The 19,970-nt window shown below is 44.8% G+C and overlaps 1 protein-coding gene across 1 annotated transcript in view; it reads right to left on the reverse strand.

Annotated features, from left to right (window-relative positions):
- LOC125449218 (zinc finger protein 260-like) overlaps window positions 1-19,970 on the reverse strand; it is a 64,516-nt gene that overhangs the window by 43,128 nt on the left and 1,418 nt on the right. Inside the window, exons 2-3 of the mRNA XM_059641458.1 lie at window positions 13,333-14,327; window positions 4,101-4,105 (exon numbers count right to left, since the gene is read on the reverse strand). Coding sequence (XP_059497441.1) covers window positions 4,101-4,105; window positions 13,333-14,218 — 891 coding nt within the window. The 5' untranslated portion in view covers window positions 14,219-14,327. The remainder of the gene's footprint in view (window positions 1-4,100; window positions 4,106-13,332; window positions 14,328-19,970) is intronic.

Genomic DNA, 19,970 nt, shown 5'->3' on the forward strand with positions numbered 1-19,970 from the left:
ACAGCCTCAAGTCCCTCAGCCTTTCCTCGTAAGACCTTCCCTCCATACCAGGCAACATCCTAGTAAATCTCCTCTGCACCCTTTCCAAAGCTTCCACATCCTTCTTATAATGCGGTAACCAGAACTGTACGCAATACTCCAAGTGCGGCTGCACCAGAGTTTTGTACAGCTGCAGCATAACCTCTTGGTTCCGGAACTCGATCCCTATATTAATAAAAGCTAAAACACTGTATACCTTCTTAACAGCCCTGTCATCCTGGGTGGCAACTTTCAAGGATCTGTGTACACGGACACTGAGATCTCTCTGCTCATCTACACTACTAAGAATCTTACCATTAGCCCTGTACTTTGCCTTCTGGTTACTCCTACCAAGGTGCATCACCTCACACTTGTCTGCATTAAACTCCATTTGCCACCTCTCAGCCCAGCTCTGCAGCTTTTCTATGTCTCTCTGCAACCTACAGCATTCTTTGTCACTATCCACAACTCCACCGACCTTAGTGTCATCTGCAAATTTACTAACCCATCCTTCTACGCCCTCATCCAGGTCATTTATAAAAATGATAAACAGCAGTGAACCCAACACCGACCCTTGCGGTACACCACTAGTAACTGGTCTCCAGGATGAACATTTCCCATCAACTACCACCCTCTGTCTTCTTTCAGCAAGCCAATTTCCGATCCAAACTGTTATATCTCCCACAATTCCATTCCTCCGCATTTTATACAATAGCCTATTGTGGGGAACCTTATCGAACGCCTTGCTGAAATCCATATACACCACATCAACCAGTTTACTCTCATCTGCCTGTTTGGTCACCTTCTCAAAGAACTCAATAAGGTTTGTGAGGCGTAACCTTCCCTTCACAAAACCGTGCTGACTATCCCTAACCAATTTATTCTTTTCTAGATGATTATAAATCCTATCCCTTATAACCTTTTCCAACACTTTACCAACAACTGAGGTAAGGCTCACTGGTCTATAATTACCAGGGTTGTCTCTACTCCCCTTCTTGAACAGGGGAACCACATTTGCTATCCTCTAGTCGTTTGTCACTATTCCTGTAGACAATGACGAGTTAAAGATCAATGCCAAAGGCTTGGCAATCTCCTCCCTGGCTTCCCAGAGGATCCTAGGATAAATCGCATCCAGCCCAGGGGACTTATCTATCTTCACCCTCTGTAGGATTTCTAATACCTGTTCCTTGTGAACCTCAATCCCACCTAGTCTAGTAGCCTGTATCTCAGTATTCTCCTCGACAACATTGTCGTTTTCTAGAGTGAATACTGTCGAAAGATATTCATTCAGTGCTTCCCCTATCTCCTCTGACTCCACACACAACTTCCCACTACTATCCTTGATTGGCCCTAATCTTACTTTTGTCATTCTTTTATTCCTTAAATACCTAGAGAAAGCCTTAGGGTTTACCCTGATCCTATCCGCCACCAACTTCTCATGTCTCCTCCTGGCTCTTCTGAACTCTCTCTTTAGGTCTTTCCTGGCTACCTCGTCCTAACATAAGCCTTCTTCTTCCTCTTGACCAGAGATTCCACCTCCTTCGTAAACCACAGCTCCCGCGCTCTACAGCTTCCTGCCTGCCTGACAGGTACATACTTATCTAGGACACACAGGACCTTTTCCTTGAATAAGCTCCATATTTCTAATGTGCCCATCCCCTGCAGTTTCCTTCCCCATCGTATGGTCCCTAAATGAACTGGCATTGAAATGAAATCAGCTTTGGGAGTATTTGTGTTGGAAGAAATGGTTCTGAAAGCATTCATGTCTTGAGAAACAAGATAATCTTCCAGCTGGATGAACTTTCATGAGAGTCAGAAATATATTTGTAATAGAAAGTGGGGATCTGAACTGCACTGATGCACACAAAGGAACACAAAGAGACATGTGCACTGAGAGCAACAAAGCCTGAAGAGATAGTAACTTGGCTGAGTCTCTGTTCCATTTTTGAAGCAGATGTCCAGAATTTGACTGTTTAACAGGAATGCAAAACAAGGAACAGTGCTTATTCTCTGCAACTGATACTGAACTTTGAAAGCATCCCTTTAGAGGGATGATTAAAAAAAGCACACAGAAAAGCAGTTTAAGACAGTCAGCAGGCTTTGGAGGTTAGTGAGAAGATCCCAAAAGATTGGAGTTGTTAGTTGGTTTGCCGAGCTGACAGGTTTCCATGCAAACATTTAATCTCACTTTGAAGTGACATCATCATTGCTGTCTAGCCTCTGTTGAAGCGCAGTAGTTCTGTCCTGCTCTGAATTTATCTAGTCTGGTCTGTCATGGTGGGTATCCTGTTTCCGGTCTTGTAACATAATGGTATGTATATGGGGTCTATTTCAGCATGTTTGTTTATCGCTTCGGTGGTTGAAAACCAGGCCCCCAGGAATTCTCATGCTTGTCTTTTGTCTTGCTTTTCTGAGTACTGTAACTTTGTCCCAGTTAAATTGATGTCCTTCCATGTCAGAGTGTATTGAAATGAGAAAGAATTGGTTGTGCCGTTTTGGTGTGAGTTGGTGTTCTTGTGTCCTGGTGGCGAATTCCCTGGCCGTCTGTCCTATGTGTGTTTCTCACAGTCACTGCATGGTATTTTATTTATCACATTTGTCCTGCTCATTGCGGATATGGGGTCTTTCATCTTTGAGAGTAAATATCAAAGTGTGCCTGTTGATTTGTCTGTTGTACTTATTTTAAGAGGTCGCAGGAGCCTTAGACCATAAGACCATAAGACATAGGAGTGGAAGTAAGGCCATTTGGCCCATTAAGTCCACTCTGCCATTTAATCATGGTTGATGGGCATTTCAACTCTACTTCCCTGCACTCTCCCCATAGCCCTTAATTCCTTGCGAGATCAAGAATTTATCAATCTCTGCCTTGAAGACATTTAAGGTTCTGCCCTCCACTGCGCTCCATGACAATGAATTCCGCGGGCCCACCACACTCTGGCTGAAGAATTGTCTCCTCATTTCCGTTCTAAATTGGCCCCCCCTGTTTCTAAGGCTGTACCCATGGGTCCTAGTCTCCCCGCCCAACAGAAACAACCCCTCTCTGATGAAGGGTCTAGGCCTGAAACGTCAGCTTTTGTGCTCCTGAGATGCTGCTTGGCCTGCTGTGTTCATCCAGCCTCACATTTTATTATCTTGGAATCTCCAGCATCTGCAGTTCCCATTATCTCTGATACTATTTTAACCTCACTGCGAAGCCTCTTCCAGGGATGCCTAACCTGAAGAAGTTACCCTCCTCCCTCCGGACCAACCTCAGGGAATCTCTCTCCCATTGCAACTCTCTTGTCTCCATCTTCGGTCCGCCTCCCCCTCTCTCCCTATTTATTCCAGTTCCCTCCCCCCATCCCCCTCTCTGATGAAGGGTCTAGGCCCGAAACGTCAGCTTTTGTGCTCCTGAGATGCTGCTTGGCCTGCTGTGTTCATCCAGCCTCACATTTTATTATCTTGGAATCTCCAGCGTCTGCAGTTCCCATTATCTCTGATACTATTTTAACCTCACTGCGAAGCCTCTTCCAGGGATGCCTAACCTGAAGAAGTTACCCTCCTCCCTCCGGACCAACCTCAGGGAATCTCTCTCCCATTGCAACTCTCTTGTCTCCATCTTCGGTCCACCTCCCCCTCTCTCCCTATTTATTCCAGTTCCCTCCCCCCATCCCCCTCTCTGATGAAGGGTCTAGGCCCGAAACGTCAGCTTTTGTGCTCCTGAGATGCTGCTTGGCCTGCTGTGTTCATCCAGCCTCACATTTTATTATCCCAGTGTCCACCCTTTCTAAGCCATGCATTATCTTGTAAGTTTCTATTAGATATCCCCTCAAACTTCTGAACTCTAATGAATACAATCCCAGGATCCTCAGCTGTTCATCGTATGTCAGGTCTACCATTCCAGGGATCATCCTTGTGAATCTCCGCTGGACAGGCTCCAGTGCCAGTACGTCCTTCCTGAGGTGTGGGGCCCAAAATTGGACACAGTATTCTAAATGGGGCCTAACTAGAGCTTTATAAAGTCTCAGAAGCACATCACTCCTTTTCAATCCAACCGTCTTGAGATAAGTGACAACATTATATTTGCTTTCTTAATCACTGACTCTACCTGCAAGTTAACCTTTAGAGAATCCTGGACTAGCACCCCCAGGTCCCTTTGTACTTCGGCTTTATGAATTTTCTCACCATTTAGAAAATAGTCCATGCCTGTATTGTTTTTTCCAAAGTGCAAGACCTCGCATTTGCTCACGTTGAATTTCATCAGCCATTTCCTGGACTACTCTCCTAAATTGTCTAAATCTTTCTGCAGCCTCCCCACCTCCTCAGTACTACCTGCCAGTCCACCGCACTTTGTATCATCGTCGAACTTTGCCAGAATGCCCCCAGTTCCTTCATCCAGATCATTAATGTGTGAAGTGAACAGCTAGGGTTGTTGTAATGGGTGACTTTAACTTTCCTAATATTGATTGGAACCTCCTTCGAGCAGAAGATTTGAATGGAGCTGTTTTCATAAGGTGTGTTCAGGAGGGTTTCCTAATGCAGTACGTTGACAGGCCGACGAGGGGAGAGGCCATTCTAGACTTGGTGCTCGGAAACGAGCCGCGGCAGGTATCAGATCTTGTGGTGGGAGAGCATTTTGCTGATAGTGACCATAACTGCCTCACGTTCTACATAGCTATGGAGAAGGAGAGGATTAGGCAAAATGGGAGGATATTTAATTGGGGAAGAGGAAACTATGACGCGATTAGACATGAGTTAGGAAGCATGGACTGGGAGCAATTGTTCCATGGTAAGGGCACTATAGACATGTGGAGACTGTTTAAGGAACAGTTGTTGCGAGTGATGAGTAAATATGTCCCTCTGAGACAGGCAAGAAGGGGTAAGATAAAGGAACCTTGGGTGACGAGAGCGGTGGAGCTTCTTGTGAAAAGGAAGAAGGTAGCTTACATAAGGTGGAGGAAGCTAGGGTCCAGTTCAGCTAGAGACGATTACAGGCAGGCAAGGGAGGAGCTCAAAAATAGTCTGCGGAGAGCCAGGAGGGGGCACGAGAAAGGCTTGACAGAGCGAATTAGGGAAAACACAAAGGCATTTTACACTTATGTGAGGAATAAGAGAATGATCAAAGAAAGAGTAGGGCCGATCAGGGATAGCATAGGGAACTTGTGTGTGGAGTCTGAGGAGGTAGGGGAAGCCCTAAATGAGTTTTTTGCTTCTGTCTTTACGAAAGAAACAAACTTTGTAGTGAATGAAACCTTTGAAGAGCAGGTGTGCATGCTGGAATGGATAGAGATAGAGGAAGCTGATGTGCTGAAAATTTTGTAAAACATTAAGATTGACAAGTCGCCAGGCCCGGACCAGATTTGTCCTCGGCTGCTTTGGGAAGCGAGAAATGCAATTGCTTCGCCACTTGCGACTATCTTTGCATCCTCGCTCTCCACTGGAGTCGTACCTGAGGACTGGAGAGAGGCAAATGTAATTCCTCTCTTCAAGAAAGGAACTAGGGAAATCCCCGGCAATTACAGACCAGTAAGTCTCACGTCTGTCGTCTGCAAGGTGTTAGAAAGGATTCTGAGGGATAGGATTCATGACCATCTGGAAGAGCATGGCTTGATCAAATGCAGTCAACACGGCTTTGTGAGGGGCAGGTCATGCCTCACAAACCTTATTGAGTTCTTTGAGGATGTGACTAGAAAAGTTGATGAGGGTCGAGCTGTGGATGTGGTGTATGTGGACTTCAGTAAGGCATTTGATAAGGTTCCCCATGGTAGGCTCATTCAGAAGTTCAGGAGGAATGGGATACAGGGGAACTTAGCTGTCTGGATACAGAATTGGCTGGCCAACAGAAGGCAGCGAGTGTTAGTAGAAGGAAAATATTCTGCCTGGAAGTCAGTGGTGAGTGGTGTTCCACAGGGCTCTGTCCTTGGGCCTCTACTGTTTGTAATTTTTATTAATGACTTGGATGCGGGGATTGAAGGATGGGTCAGCAAGTTTGCAGACGACACAAAGGTTGGAGGTGTCGTTGACAGTATAGAGGGCTGTTGTAGGCTGCAGCGGGACATTGACAGGATGCAGAGATGGGCTGAGAGGTGGCAGATGGAGTTCAACCTGGATAAATGCGAGGTGATGCATTTTGGAAGGTCGAATTTGAAAGCTGAGTACAGGATTAAGGATAGGATTCTTGGCAGTGTGGAGGAACAGAGGGATCTTGGTGTGCAGATACATAGATCCCTTAAAATGGCCACCCAAGTGGACAGGGTTGTTAAGAAAGCATATGGTGTTTTGGCTTTCGTTAACAGGGGATTGAGTTTAAGAGTCGTGACATCTTGTTGCAGCTCTATAAAACTTTGGTTAGACTGCACTTGGAATACTGCGTCCAGTTCTGGTCGCCCTATTATCGGAAAGATGTGGATACTTTGGAGAGGGTTCAGAGGAGGTTTACCAGGATGCTGCCTGGACTGGAGGGCTTATGAAGAGAGGTTGACTGAGCTCGGACTTTTTTCATTGGAGAAAAAAAGGAGGAGAGGGGACCTAATTGAGGTATACAAGATAATGAGAGGCATAGATATAGTTGATAGCCAGAGACTATTTTCCAGGGCAGAAATGGCTAACACGAGGGGTCATAGTTTTAAGCTGGTTGGAGGAAAGTATTAGAGAGGATGTCAGAGGCGGGTTCTTTACACAGAGAGTTGCGAGAGCATGGAATGCGTTGCCAGCAGCAGTTGTGGAAGCAAGGTCATTGGGGTCATTTAAGAGACTGCTGGACATGCATATGGTCACAGAAATTTGAGGGTGCATACATGAGGATCAATGGTCGGCACAACATCATGGGCTGAAGGGCCTGTTCTGTGCTGTACTGTTCTATGTTCTATGTTTTATTATCCATATGTCTGGTTTGTCTTTCATTTCAATGCATCAGTTTTGTCAGTTTTTCCTGTAGCGTGAGTCTCTTCTTGGTTCTGGTCCTGTTTTGCTTGACCCTAATAGCCTGTTTGAGGGTATAGTCCACTGTTGGTTGGTCGAGTTCAAGTTAGAGATTTTTGGTTTGAAGTTTCTCATTCATATTTGTAGAGGTGGTTGTGGGCATTCGTTATCATAATTCGTGGCATCCTGCAGCAGTTTTGTTGAGCTGTTTTTCTTGCTTTTGGGTTGTTAAGGGGTGGGAGGGTGGTTTGTATTTAACGCTGTGAGGTAGTACTTGGTTTCTGAGGCATTTGTGTAGAAAATAGGGAGTTGCTTGCAGGTAGTGCTCTGCCAGTTGGCTTAGGTTTCCCATTTTTGGTCTTGTTTGAGTGTTTTTTTATTCATTTTGTGGGATGTGGGCATTGCTGGCTGGCCAGCATTTCTTGCTCATCCCTAGCTGTTCTTGAGAAGGTGGTGGTGAGCTGCCTTTTTGAATTGCTGCAGTCCTCCTGCTGTGGATTGAGCCACAATGTTATTAGGGAGGGAATTCCAGGATTTTGACACAGTGACAGTGAAGGAACAGTGATATATTTCCAAGTCAGGATGGTGAGTGACTTGGAAAGGAATGTGGAGGTGATGGTGTTCCCATATATCTGCTGCCCCTTGTCCTTCTAGATGGAAGTGGTCGTGGGTTTGGAAGGTGCTGTCTGAGGATCTTTGGTGGATTTCTGCAGCGCATCTGTAGATGGTACACACTGCTGCTATTGAGCATCGATGGTGGAGGGAATGGATGCTTGTGGATGTGCCAATCAAGTGGGCTGCTTTGTCCTGGATGGTGTCAAGCTTCTTGAGTGTAGTTGCAGTAACATTCATCCAGTCAAGTGAAGGGTATTCCATCGCACTCCTGATTTGTGCCTTGTAGATAACGGACAGGCTTTGACGAGCCAGGAGATGAGTTACCCCCCGCTGTATTCCCAGCTTCTGGCCTGCTCTTGTAGCCACTCTGTTAGTGTGGTGAGTCCAGTTAAGCTTCTGGTCAATAGTAACCCCGAGGATATTGATAGTGGGGGATTCAGGGGATGGTAAGACCATTGAATGTCAAGGGGCAGTGATCAGATTGTCTCTTATTGGTGAAGGTCATAGCCTGTCACTTGTGTGGTGCAAATGTCACTTGCCACTTGTCAGCCCATAGGTGTTTCATGCTTTAATGAAGATCTGTAGCTCAGGTTATGGTTGAAACTGTTGGTTGGTTTGCCAAACTGATTAGTTTTTGTGCAAACGCTTTACCTCACTTCCAGGTAACATCACCAATGCTGTATAGCCTCTGTTAAGATGCTGTTGTTCCGTCCTGCTCTGAATTTATATGGTCCGGTCTGTCAAGGTGGGCAGTCTTGTTTCTGGTTTTGTGCCGTAGTGATATATAGATGGGGTTTGTTTCATCATGTTTGTTTATCGCGTTGGTGGTTGAAAACCAGGCCTCTAGGAATTCTCGTGCTTGCCTTTGTTTTGATTGTCTTAGTACTGTAACTTTCTCCCAGTTAAACTGATGTCCTTCTATGTCAGAGTGTATTGAGATGAGGGACAGTTGGTCATGTTATTTTTCTGCGAGTTGGTGTTCATGTATTTTGGTGGTGAGTTTTAACCACTCAGTTTAACCACACTAATAGTGATGTTAGGCAGATAGTTTCATCGACATCTACTGTAGAATGATTTGATTTGCTTTATTATAGTCATACATACCAAGATACAGTGAGAAGTACTGTTTTATGTGCTTTCCAGACAAATCATACCCTACATAAGTACAGCAGGTTACTTGAACAGAATGCGTAATATAGTGTTACAGCTATAGTGAAGGTACCGAGAAAGATCAACTCTAACATATGAGAGGTGGGTTCAAAAGTCTAATAAGAGCAAGGGAGAAGCTGCCTTGAATCTGCTGATATGTGTTTCCAAACTTTTGTATCTTCTGCCCGATGAAAGTACATGGTGGACAGTATAAACGGGAGTGATGGGGGGTTTGAGGGTGGGTGGGGCGTGGTGGTTCCTAGGAAGTTCTGAGGAAGGGTCACCAGACCTGAAACGTTAACTCTGATTTTTTTTTCTTCACAGATGCTGCCAGACCTGCTGAGCTTTTTCAGCAACTTCTGTTTTTGTTCCTGGTTTACAGCATCCGCAGTTCTTTCGGTTTTTATTTAGTGCTGAAGGTGAAGCTGGTCAAGAGCATCAAGTTCCTGGGAGCGATGATCATTGGCAATCTGTCCTGGTCCACCCACATCAATGCAATGGTCAAGATAGCAAAACAATGTCTTTACTTCCTGAGGAGGTGAAGGAAATTCGGCACGTCCACAAGGATGCTAGCTAATTTTTATAGATGCACTGTAGAAAGCATCCTATCTGAATGCAACACAGTGTGGTATGTGAACAGCTCTTCCCCAAACCACATGAAACTACAGAATGTCTTGAACACAGCCCAGTCCATCACACAAACTAGCCTTCCATCCAATGAGTCCGTCTATACTTCCTGCTGCCTTAGGAAAGCAGCTAACATAATCAAAGACCCTTCCCTCCCACAGCACAGGAACTGGCCCTTTGGCCCACAATGTTGTGCCAGACACAACGATCATACCTTTTAACCCAGGCAACATCTTGGCAAACATCTTCTGCATCCTCTCCAAAGCCTCCACATCCTTCCCATAATGTTGTGACTAGAACCGAATACAACATTCTAAGTGTGGCCTAAATAAAGTCTTAGAAAGCTGCAATATGACATTCTGACACTTGTACTTAACTCCCTGACCAATAAAGGCAAGCATGCAATATGCCTTCTCTACCACTCCATTTACTTCTGTGGCCACTTTCAGGGAGCTATGGGCTTGAACCCCAAGATCCTGCTGTACACCAATTATGTTCAGAGTCCTGCCATTATCTGTATACTTTTCCTTAACATTTGATCTCCCAATGTGCAGCACCTCACACTTACCCGGATTAAACTCCATCTGCCATTTCTCTGCCCAAATCTGCAACTGATCTATATCCTGCTATATCCTTTGACAACCTTCTACATTATCTCTAACTCCAACAATTTTGTATTATCTGCAAACTTACTAATGCTCCCATCTACATTTTCATCTAAGTCATTTATATATATCACAAGCAGCAGAGATCACAGTACAGATGCCTGCAGAACAATACCAGTCACAGACCTCCAGCTAGAAATACATCCTCCAACCACTACTCTCTGTGGCTACACAAGTAAATCACATGACACTAGTTTATAGTCCAACAGGTTTTTTTAAAAACTCAAGCTTTCATGGTCAGAGATGATAGGAACTGCAGATGCTGGAGAATCCAAGATAATAAAGTGTGAAGCTGGAGGAACACAGCAGGCCAAGCAGCAACTCAGGAGCACAGAAGCTGACGTTTCGGGCCTAGCTCTCTGATGAAGGGTCTCGGCCCGAAACATCAGCTTTTGAACTCCTGAGATGCTGCTTGGCCTGCTGTGTTCATCCAGCTCCACACTTTGTTATCTTTCAGAGTCATACTCCTTCTTCAGGTGTTCTTCAGGTCAGTGAGAGAGACAGTATCAAACACAGATTTTATAAGTAAAAAATCAAAGGTTTCCACCATTGATGAGGATGTACTAAACAAACCTAAGATGCTGTTAAATCTTTAATCCTTAGAAGGTTTTAATTGATTAATATGTACATATAAATCCTCGAATTCCTTTCAAGTCACTGTCCTGAGAAAACTAAAGGTTTTATCAGTGTAAAGAAGAAGTGACCGTCAGACAATGTATGTTAGGTGTGAGACCTTGTTTAGAATCTGTTTGTGTTTTAGTTTGGAGTCGGACTAGTTTTATTTCTAAAGTAGGAATTCATAAAATGCCACATTGACCGACTCTCTATAAATTATATCTTTTTGAACAAAATGGAATGTATCTGCAAATACAAATCCACCCCATAGATTCACGTGTGCGCTCTAGTGTATCTGCGTGCGAGACGGGAGAGAGAGAGTGTGTGTGTGTGTGTGTGTGTGTGTGTGTGTGTGTGTGTGTGTGTGTGTGATTGTATGTGTGGGAGAGAGTGTGTGTGGGGGGAGGAGAGAGAATGTGCATGCGCGTGTGTATGAGAGAGGATCTGTGTTAGACTGTGTGAATGTGTGTGTGTGTGTGTGTGTGTGTGTGAGAGAGAGACTGTGTGTACAAGAGAGGATCTGTGTGAGTGTGTGTATGGGTATGTGTTTATGTATGGGAGAGTGTGTGTGGTAGAGAGAGAGAGAGTGTGTGTGTGTGTCTGTGTGTGTGCAAGAGACGAGGGAGGGAGAGACTGTGTGTGAGGGTGTGTATGTGATTGTATGTATGGGAGAGAGAGAGCGAATTCACAACTTCCCTAATTATCCAGGGGTCCCTTTCGTTGCCATCCTTGTCCTTCCTCCTTACTCAAACATGCTGGTCTTGAACTCGATCAGTGGGTCTTTAAACCTGTCCCACATGTCAAATGTGGACTTGCCCATAACAGTATACACTTTAGAGGGGATCTGAGGAAAGTTGTTTCTCACCTAGAGTGTAGTAGAAATAAGGAGTGAACTGCTTGAGAGGGCAGTGGAGGCAGGTACTCTCCCAACATTTCAGAAGCATCTGGATGAGCACTTAGAATGCCAGGTCATGGTAGGCTATGGACCAATTGCAGGTAAATAGGATTAGTATAGTTTTGTGTTTGGTAGTTAGCATTGATATGGTGGGTCAAAGGGCTTGTTTTTATGCTCTATGATTCTATTTTCATGGCCACTGGGTATGACTCCAGCTGAGGGACAGTGTTGCCCCCGATTCCCATTGACTCCAGTTTTGCTCCTTCTTGATTCTGCATTCAGTCAAATTTGGCCTTGATGTCAAGGGCTGGCCCTCTCAACTCACCTCTACAATTCAGCTGTTTTGTCCATGTTTGAAATAAGAATGTAATGAGGTCTGGATCTGAGTGGTCCTAGCAGAACCCAAACTGGGCATCACTGAGCAGGTTATTGTTGAGTAGGTGCTGCTTGATCGTACCATTGATGACACCTTCCATCACATACTGTTGATTGAAAGTTGATCGATAGGGTGGTAACTGTCCAAGTTGGAATTGCGCTACATTTTGTATACAGGAAATACCTGGTCAATTTTCCATTATTGAGTAGATCCACTGGAACAGCTTAGCTAGGCATTTGGCATGTTCTCCAGCAAAATTCTTCACTATTAATGCTAGATGTTGAGATGGCCCATAGCCCTTGCAATATCCAGTGTCTCCCACACGTGGCGGCGATTTAATTGGCTCAAGGCAAGGAGCCGTGCTGCTGGGACCTCTGGAGGAGGCTGAAATGGATCATTCACTCAGCACTTCTGACTGAAGATTGTTATGAATGCTTCAGCCATAGCTTTTGTATAAATTTGCTGGGCTCTGCCTGTGAGGATATGGATGGTTGGGGGAACCTCCTCCCATAGTGCATTGCTTAATTGTCCACCACCCTTTTAGAAGAGATTGTGACATGACTGCAGGCCTCAGATCTGATCTGTTGATTGTGACTGTTTAGTTCTATCTGTCACTGAATTGTTATGCTGTTTGGGATGCAAGCAGCCCAGTATTGTCACTTTACAAGGATGACACAACATTTTCAGTTATACTCATGCTGCTCCTGTATGCCCAACTGCACTCTTAGAGGGTTTAAATGTGTGGGGCATGTTCTTTGCAGGGTCAATGTACACTCAATGGGCCAAATAACCTCTTTGCACACTGTAGGGATTCTAAGATTCTACACAACGTGTATTGTAATTGAGGGAGACCTGATTGCACACTGAGTTGGATGAGTCTGTATAAACATATAGACGGAAAAAGTCAATATTCCTGCAAAGTATCTTTTCCACTGTTCAGACATTTGAGGGCTGTGCTTCACAGCAGCTTCCAAAGACAGCTGTGCAGTTTGAAGGGATCATTGGACACAGTTTTTCCCAGCCCTGCCCTCAACTCTTCCCAAATCAACATCCATCCTCACCACCGTTCTCACTAGGGGTCTGACAGCACAACAAACCTGCCCAAAAGGGAGTGAGAAGAAAAGCTGGGGGAACCACAGGAGTAGGTTGGTTAGTGACAAAGCTCCTGGCACTTGTTGGAGGCGAGTAAACAAGAGACGGGGAGAGAACCACCCCTTGAAAAGGAGTAATTTGTATGAAAGAAACTAAAAAGCCACATAAATTCTGTGTGTAAGACAAAGATCATTTATTTGACACGTGGAGTATTTACACCCATGACTGAGTTTATTAACATCAACATCCACAAGCCCCAATGAACATGGTTCAGGCCTGGATGTGACAGACAGCAAAATCCAATCACTGCATTTACTGGTGAACCTGCTGGTGTGTCAGCAGGTTACACAAACGAGCAAATCTCTTCTCACACATGTTGCAGGTAAATGGCTTTTCCCCAGTGTGTACTCGCTGGTGTGTCAGCATGTTAGATGACTGAGCGAATCCTTTCCCACACTCAGGGCACGTGAATGGCTTCTCTCCAGTGTGAACGCGCTGGTGATTCATCAGGGTGGATGAGGTAGTGAACCCTTTCCCACACTGCGGACAGGCAAATGGTTTCTCCCCAGTGTGAACTCGCTGGTGTGCTAGCATACTGGATAACTGACTGAATGCTTTCCCGCATACTGAGCAGGTGAACGGCCTCTCGCCAGTGTGAACTCGCTGGTGGTTCAGCAGGGTGCACGACCGAGTGAATCCCCTCCCACACTTGGAGCATGTAAATGGCCTCTCTCCAGTGTGAATCCGTTGGTGATTGAGCAGATGGGATGACGCAGTGAACCCCTTCCCACACTTGGAGCAGGTGAATGGCCTCTCCCCAGTGTGAATTCGCTGGTGTCTGAGCAGAGTAGGTAACTGAGTAAAGCCCTGGCTACACTCAGGACAAGTGAATGGCTTCTCCCCGGTGTGAATTCGCTGGTGTGTCAACATGTTTGATAACTGGGCAAACCTCTTCCCACACTCAGTGCAGGTGAATGGTCTCTCCCCAGTGTGAACGCGTTGGTGTCTCAGCAGGTCAGAAGACTGAGTGAACGCTTTACCACACTCAGGGCAGGTGAACGGTCTCTCCCCAGTGTGACTGCGCCGATGTGTTTCCAGGTCAGACGGGCAATTGAATCCCTTGCCACAGTCCTCACATTTCCACAGTTTTGCCTTGTTGTGAATGCACTGGTGCTCCAAAAGGTCAGACTGCTCACAAAAGCCTTGCCCACATACCGAACATGTGTACGGTTTCTCTTCACTTTGAACTGTGCTTTTTACTTCCATGATCAAAGGACAATGACATTAAGTTCCCGATGAATCGAGCACCTCTGACAGGGCTTGATTTGACGTTTGATTTAAGTTTCCTGTCTGTAAGTCCTCCTTTTCCAATTCTCTGCAAAATTAATTGAAAATATGAAAATGAGGGATGAAAGCTGACGATTGTTATAAAAACCCAACTGTATAGTAACAAGCTTAAGTGAAGGGAACCTGCCACCCATTCAGGACTACACCAGACTCTGGCTTCCACAGAACAGAGTTCAGTGTGGCATGGTGGTTCAGCGGTTAGCACTGCTGCCTATCAGTGCCAAGGACCTTGGTTCGATTCCAGTCTTGGGTGATTGCTTACGTGAAGGTTGCACATTCTCCCCGTGTCTGCGTGGGTTTCGTCCCACAGTCCAAAGATGCGCAAACTGGGTGGATTGGCTCTGGTAAAATGTGGGGTTACAGGGATAGGATGGGGGGCCTGTGTCCAGGTTGGGACCCTTTTTAGACAGTCAGTGTAGACTGAACGGCCACTTTCTCAACTGTAGGAATTGTATCATCCTGGTGGAGGAGTAGGAAAAGGACTTCAAGTGGAACTCAACTAGAATAGTTAGCACGGCTGCCTCTCAGTGCCAGGGAAACGGGTTCAATTACGACCTTGGGGGTCTGTGTGGGTTTCCTCTGGGTGCTCCAGTTTCCTCCCACAGTCCAAAGATGTGCAGGGCAGGTGGACTGGCTATGCTATTGTGCCCAGGGATATTTAGGTTAGGTGGGTTAGACGTGGGAAATGCATGGGTAGGGGAATGGGTCTGGGTGGGATACTCTTTGGAGGGGCAGTGTGGACTTGTTGGGCTTAATGGCCTGTTTCCACACTGTAAGGATTATATGATGATGATTCCATGATATCTGAGAATCTCACAACATGCACTGGCCAGGAGGGCAAGAGCAGCTGGTGCACAATAAAACCATCACCTACATGCCAAACACCAGTGAAGTCCACTGGAAAGAGAGAGAGAGAGAGAGACACCATGTTTCAGGGATGGAAGTCCAGTTTCATATCCACGTTTTTCTGTTTTAGATGGACATGGTTCAGCCCGGGATATCATTAACAACAGAATCTAAGCACAGCAGTCACTACTTTCTCAGCAGATTGGATACCTGCAGAATGTTTCATCATTCCACTCTGGCTCAAACCTTTCAGCCATTTCCCCTCACCCTGGATAACCCACCTGTGGAGACAGTGCCTCTCTATCAAACTGAATCAGGTTTAATTAACAACTGGAACATTTTGATCAAATCATCCAATCACCATCTAAATTCCAAGGAACACATCATTCCTGACAAGATGATGCATTTTAGCAGAAGAGGCAAGGGACATAAAAAATAGAAACAGAAATAGACCATTCAGCCTGTGGAGCCTGCTCAGCTGTTCAAAAAGGTCACAGCAGATCTGTCCATGTTTCAAATTTCATATTCCCATCTCGGTCTAATAATGTTCGAAACCTGTGTCCAACTCAAATCCACTCACCACAGTCAAAATATTCCATGCCCCACCTCCACTGCTTTCTGTGACAGAGTTCCAAAGTGACACAACTCTCAGGCAGAAAAAAAAAGTTACCTCATTTCTGGCCTGGAAGGGATGTTCTAACATTAACACTGTACCTCCTGATGCTGGCCTCATCCACATCAATTCCACGTCCACCTGGCTAAGATCATTCAGGACCCCTCCGCTTTGAAACTCCAATGCAAATATGCCCTGCCTGTCCATCCGTATCTTTGGTAAACACACTGCTCATCTCAGGTGTCAATGCATTAAACGGTCTCTGATGCTGCAAGGGTGTGCACGCGCATGCGTGGTTGCGGGGGTGTCTACAATTAGGCAACTAAACTTAAATATAAAGGGATCTGCATTTTAACAAAACAAAGAGCAGTTTATTTTTTCAAAGGGTCATGGGTCCATGGAACTATTTCAAACACGGTTAAGGCAGAAGTAGTGAAAAGGGAGACATTGTATTGGAGGTCACCATCACTCTTACTGAAAGACAGAGGAAACTGAAGGACCATAGTCACGATCCTAGATGCACCAGAGAGGAATTACCAGAATAGTAACAGGAAAATGGAAATTCACGCACAACATTTGTTTGGAGAGGGTGAGCTTCTTCCCCATGAAACGATGGGAGATCTGGTAAAAGTGAACAAGACATTCAATCAGATTGGACAAGGAACGGGTATTTCGGGTACAACGGGTAGGTGATTATCCAAGAACGGCAGAGGAAAGATTTAAGGTTTAGGCCAGAGATACAGACAAACGTTTTTGATAGCATGAATGACAACACCCAGTACTCTCTGGCTACACGAATGGTGTATCCAGACAGGATCAACAATGTTAAAAAGGACAATGGAAAGGCATTTGAGTGAAACATACTGGCAGAGCTTTGGACAGAGAGCGGGAGAAGGAAGATAATCTGCACTGTTTTACAGAGATTTGGCATAGACGCAGCAGCGGAATGGCCTCTAACTGTGTCATAATGAATCTAAGACTGATCTGTGCAGCCTCTATTCATAATGTAACCTTGGAAGCCAAATAACATGGGGCAAATTTATCATTTTCACTCTACATCTTCCCAACTCAAACTACCTTACCCCTACTCTGGTTTCACTCAAAAAAGCTCTGACAAATGCCAAGAAACTCTGACACCAATAAATTACTCCAGATCTCTCCCACCTACTTCAACTCACTTCAATGCACCCTTCTTTACTAACCCTCATTCCAAATCATTCTCATAGACCATAGAGTCATACAGCACAGAAACAGACCCTTTAGTCCAACTCATCTGTGCCAACCAGACATCCTAATCTGGCCAAGTACCATTTGCCAGCATTTGGCTCATATCCCTCTAAACCCTTCCTGTTAAATTACCCACCCAGATGCCTTTTAAACGTTGTAATTATACTAGCTTCCAGCACTTCTGACAGCTCGTTCCAGACACACACACACACACAATGCTCTGAGTGAAAAAGTCACCCCCCAGATTATTTTTAAACACTTCCCCTCCCACCGTAAACCTATGTCCTCTGGTTTTAGACTCCCTCACCGTAGGAAAAAGACTTTGGTTATTCACCTTATCCATGCCCCTCACAACTTTACAAACTTCCATAATGTCTCACATCAGTCTACAACACTCAGGTGAAAACTGCCCCGGCCTATTCAGCCTCTTCCTATAGCTCAAACCCTTGGACCCTGGAAATCTTTTCTGCACCCTCTCAAAGTTTAACAACATCCTTCCTGTATAACAGTGACCAGAATTGTATTCAGTATTCTGAAAGTTGCCTCACAAAATGTGCTATACAGCTAAAACATGTCACCCCAACTCCCCTACTCAATGTGCTGACCAATGAAGTCAAGTGTGCCAAACTCCTCCTTCATCATAATAAAATGTGAGGCTGGATGAACACAGCAGGCCAAGCAGCATCTCAGGAGCACAAAAGCTGACGTTTCGGGCCTAGACCCTTCATCAGAGAGGATGAAGGGTCTAGGCCCGAAACGTCAGCTTTTGTGCTCCTGAGATGCTGCTTGGCCTGCTGTGTTCATCCAGTCTCACATTTTATTATCTTGGAATCTCCAGCATCTGCAGTTCCCATTATCTCCTCCATCATGCTGTCTACTTGCGACTCCACTTTGAAGGAGCTACACACCTGCACCCCTAGGTCTTTTTGTTCGGCAACACTCCCCACTGACCTACCATTTACTGTGTAATTATGCCCTGCTTTGCCTGACCAAAATGCAAAACCTCACGTTTATCTAAATTAAACTCCATCAGCCCTCCTTGGCCCATCTGATCAAGGCCCTGTTGTATTTTGAGACAACCTTCTTCAATGTTCGCTACACCACCTATTTTGGTTTCACCTGCAAACTTAGTAATCTCACTTACTCCAAATGAACTACAACCATACTCATTTAATTCAACATTCTCTTCCTCATTACAACTCAACCCTCTGCCACTTTACTTACAGCTTTTCACTCCAACTCACTCTGACACTATCCAAATCAGCCTCCTTCACTGCCACTCATTGCAAATCACTTTAATTTACTCTTCAGCAGTCCTGCTCCCCTGACTTTGTTTAAATCTTCTCTGATTCACTGTGAATGGCTTACATCACTCCCACTTAATCAAACTCAGTCTTCTTCAATCTAACTCACTTCAACTCACTGCACACAAATCAAACTCATTCTCACTCACTGTAAATTACATTACCTCACTCCAAAGCAACCCAACACGTTCATCATTCCAACTCACTCTCAAACACTCCAAATCAGTCTCCAAATCACTCCCACCCACTTGAACTGAATTCAATTCACTCTAACTTGCATCAAAATGTTTGAGGGAGGTAAAGGAGCAAATTGCAGATTCCTTGACAGAAATTATTCAGGCCTCTCTGAACATAGTATTAGTCCCAAGGACTCGAAAATTGCAAATGTGACACCATTGTCGAAGAAAGGGGCAAAAGATAATCCAGGAAACAGCGGATCTGGCAGCTTGACATCAACAGTGGGAAGTCTAATGGAGGCTATAACATGGGATAAGATAAATGTGTACTTGAAGGAAAAATACAAAATAGTCAACAATGGCTTTGCCAAGGGCAGGTCATGTTTGACAAACTTAATTGAGTTCTTTGACCAGGTGACACAGGCAGTGGATCAATGTAGTGCTGGGAATGTTGTCTATTTGGATCTTCAGAAAGCATTCGATATGGTGCCATGTGGCAGGTTCATCAACAAATTGGAAATGTTTGGGATCACTGGGTCCTTGGCAGCATTGATTAAAAGTTGGCTAAAAGATAGGAAACAGAGGGTAAGTGGAGAGGAAAGTGGTGTTCCTCAAGGATCGGTGTTGGGACCCTTGCTTTTTCTGATTTTTACATTTATTACTACTTATATAGTAATAGATTTATATTATACTATATTCTAATATACTATATTTACATAGTAATGGATAAATAGGCAGACATCTGCTAGTTGAATTTCGATGCAGAGAAATGGGAGGTAATACTTTTTGGCAGAAGAAACATGAAGAGACAATACTGGCTCAATGGCATAACTCTGAGTTTCTACAGGAGCAGAGGGACCTTAGGTTTGCTTATGATTCTCTGAATATGGCCAGGGAAGTTGAAACAGTTGCTAAGAAGGTTTACGGGATCCTTGGATTTATAAATAGATGTAGAAAGTGTAAAAGCAAGGAAGCAAAGCTACACCTCTCATTGCTCAGACTATATGTGCAGCATTGCGCTCAGTTCTGGTCATCTTATTTCAGGAGGGATGTTAAAGCCCTGGAAAGGAGATTTATGAGAATGATACAAAGAATGTTACGTGCAAGGAATGATTAGAAAAAAAATGGCTTTTTTCTCCTTGGAGCAGCAAGTTTAAGAGGTGATCTTTTTGAGGTCTTCAAAATTATATCTTATTTTCACAGGGTAAGGAAGGATATTCTGGTTCCACTAGCCGGTATGTCAGTAAGTAGGGGGTCCTCTATATCAAAATTGTTGGCAAGGCAACTTAGTGTGAGACAAGGAGAAACTTCTTTACTCAGAGTTGTTAGGATTTGGAATGCATTCTCTGGGAGAGTGGTAGCAGCAGATTCACTTGGAGGTTTCACTAGAGAGCTGGATACATATATGAAAGTTATGAATTTGGAGAGCTGTGGAGATAGGGCTGGAGAATGGGACCAGCTGGATAGCTGTTTCAGGAACCAGTGCAGAGACAATGGGTTGAATA

This window comes from Stegostoma tigrinum, chromosome 42, assembly GCF_030684315.1.
Source record: "Stegostoma tigrinum isolate sSteTig4 chromosome 42, sSteTig4.hap1, whole genome shotgun sequence".
In the NCBI taxonomy this organism is placed as follows: Eukaryota; Metazoa; Chordata; class Chondrichthyes; order Orectolobiformes; family Stegostomatidae; genus Stegostoma; species Stegostoma tigrinum.